The 2290-nt window shown below is 59.0% G+C and overlaps 1 protein-coding gene across 1 annotated transcript; it reads right to left on the bottom strand.

Annotated features, from left to right (window-relative positions):
- Positions 1–382: 382 nt before the first annotated feature.
- On the bottom strand, positions 383–1384 carry LOC131419391 (lymphocyte antigen 6H-like). Its single transcript, XM_058564468.1, has 3 exons — positions 1333–1384; positions 949–1074; positions 383–624 (listed from the first exon to the last, which is right to left on the bottom strand). Exons 1-3 carry the CDS (start codon positions 1382–1384, stop codon positions 383–385), a joined length of 420 nt encoding a protein of 139 aa, XP_058420451.1.
- Between the last annotated feature and the right edge of the window lie 906 nt (positions 1385–2290).

Raw genomic sequence — 2290 nt, 5'->3', positions numbered from 1 at the left:
CAAAATGTGGCAAGCTTGTTGGCACAGCAGGGCGCTGGGCGCCTGAGGCTGGGGCTGGCCGGGTGGGTGGGCAGGAGGGGCCGAGGGTCAGCAGAGAGTGGAGCCTGTCTGCCTCCTTCCCTGGGCCTCTGTGTCCCAGCCCTCATAGTACGAGGAGTCCAAGCATAGCCTGTGATTGGTGAGCACTCACAGGGCCGAGCGTGTGCGTGCATGCGTGTGAGTGTATGTGCGTGTGTATGCATGTGTGCGAGAGTGTGTACACATGTGCGTGTGCGTGTGTGTGAGAGAGCATGCTTGAGGTGGGATCTGTTGTGCATGCCACACGGAACTACCATCAGTAACGACGTCCCTCCTCCTTTTGCTGTCTGAGTCCCTGGGGTCCTCACAGCAGGGTCCAGAGGAGGGCAGGCCCCAGGCTGAGCAGGAGCCCCCCGGCCAGGGTCCAGAGGCTGCGCCCCACCTGGGTCACCCCGTTACAGAGGTCCGTTTCACAGCATTCCACATTCCGCACTTCTAACTTAGACGCCCCCGATGGGTCCCTCTTCTCTGCAAGCTGCCGTATCTCCTCAGACACATCATTGCAGGAAGAGACACAACCCGTAGATAGTAACTTGGTCATCTCCCCTGTGGGGAAGAAAGGACATGCCTGGCATCGGAGGCCCCCCAGTTCCCTCTGAGCCTCCTGGGATGTCCCTCATCATCCTCCCCCCAGGGATGCTTGGTCCTCCATTCCTCTGCTGGGATGCCCATCTCGTTCCACCAAGCCCCCACAACCTCTGGAGGCTAGCCCCTCTCTGTACAGATGGGGACACCGAGGCAGGCCAGGGAGGGTCCAGGTGACACAGACACTGGCCCCTACTGCACTCACACTCCTTCCCCGAGGCCAGGGGGAGCCTCCGAGCAGAGCCCCCTGAACCCGCCCGCATGCTCTGGATGCTGGGAACTCACCACTGGCCGCGGTCAAGATCATGCTGCCCTGATAGCAGACGCTGGGTGTCATTTCACACAAGGTGTTGGTCTGGCACGGACCGACATTCTGGACATCAGTACAGTTGTAGCACTGCAGGCTCAGGGCTGGGGCCGAGTGGGGACACAGGTCCAAGCTCAGATGGCAGGAAGGCTGGGTTTAGACCCCCAGAGGCCAGAACCACAGCCCACATTGGAACGTGGCCTCTGGGCATCCACCTCTGGGCCCCTCCTTAGGAACTGTGGCCCCCTCCCACCTTCCGTGGTCCTGGAGGACAGATTCCCCACATGTTCCACACAGCCTGTCACAGGGGATTGCTGCCCCATGCCCCCAGGACAGGTCCCTGCCGGTTCCCTGGCACTCACCATGCTCAGAGCACAGCAGGACGGCCAGCAGGACGAGATGGATGCCTTTCATAGCTCCTGCAAATGGCACAATTCCAGTGGGCTCCTTGGGGTGCTCCAGGTTCAGGATCCCACCTCCCATCCCCGAACCCTGACCCTCCATAGCCCACCCCTCTGCACGCCTCCCGCAGCCCCCTATGCTGGCCTGGCGGCTCCCTCCTCCCTTTACTCACCCACCAGCTTCAGCCTGCCTTCAGGAGACAGGCATCTGGAGCCGCTTCCTCAGAGGCCCAGAAAATGTCTCAGTGCACACTTGTGCCCCTTCCATAGGAACCGGGGGAAGGCGGGTGTTAGGCTGTGAGTCTCCACCCTTTCTCAGAATTCTAACGGTCGGACCCCACCCAGGACCTTGAGTCCCAGGCCAGGAGGGTGGGTGTCACCTAGGGGCCTGCTGGGGAGGAGTGATTGGCAGAAATCCAACCTTCTCACTGAGGAGCATTCTCTTTGGGGAGATCCTAGGAGGAAACCGCATGGCCTCCATTCTGTAACCTACCGTCAGGGGTCTTTCTGAGGCCACTGGTCCCTTCCTCAGAGCTGTAAAACTGAGACTTCTCAATGTCATTTCTGTGTGTCTCCCTTCCCTTCTCTGGGCTCCCGTCCCCAGCCCCCTCCTCGTATCCTCCACGCACCCCCACTGCTCCGTGGTGTCTCTGTCTGCCTTTGGTGTCAGGGCAATGCTGGCCTCACAGAATGAATTTGGAAGTGTTCCCTCCTCTTCAATTGTTTGGAGGAGTTTCAGGAGGATTGATGTTTATTCTTTTTTAAATGTTTGGTAGAAGCACCAGTGAAGCCATCTGGTCCTGGGCTTTCTTTGTTGGGAGCTTTTTGATTACTGATTCATTCTCCTTACTCGTTACAGTCATCCCTAGTTCCAGGACCCCTGCTGGTACCAAACTCTAGGACGCTCAAGTCCCTATAT

This window comes from Diceros bicornis, chromosome 21 (assembly GCF_020826845.1).
Source record: "Diceros bicornis minor isolate mBicDic1 chromosome 21, mDicBic1.mat.cur, whole genome shotgun sequence".
Classification (NCBI taxonomy): Eukaryota; Metazoa; Chordata; class Mammalia; order Perissodactyla; family Rhinocerotidae; genus Diceros; species Diceros bicornis.
The sequence above is the reverse complement of the archived record's forward strand: the minus strand, read 5'-3'. Positions and strand labels throughout refer to the sequence as shown.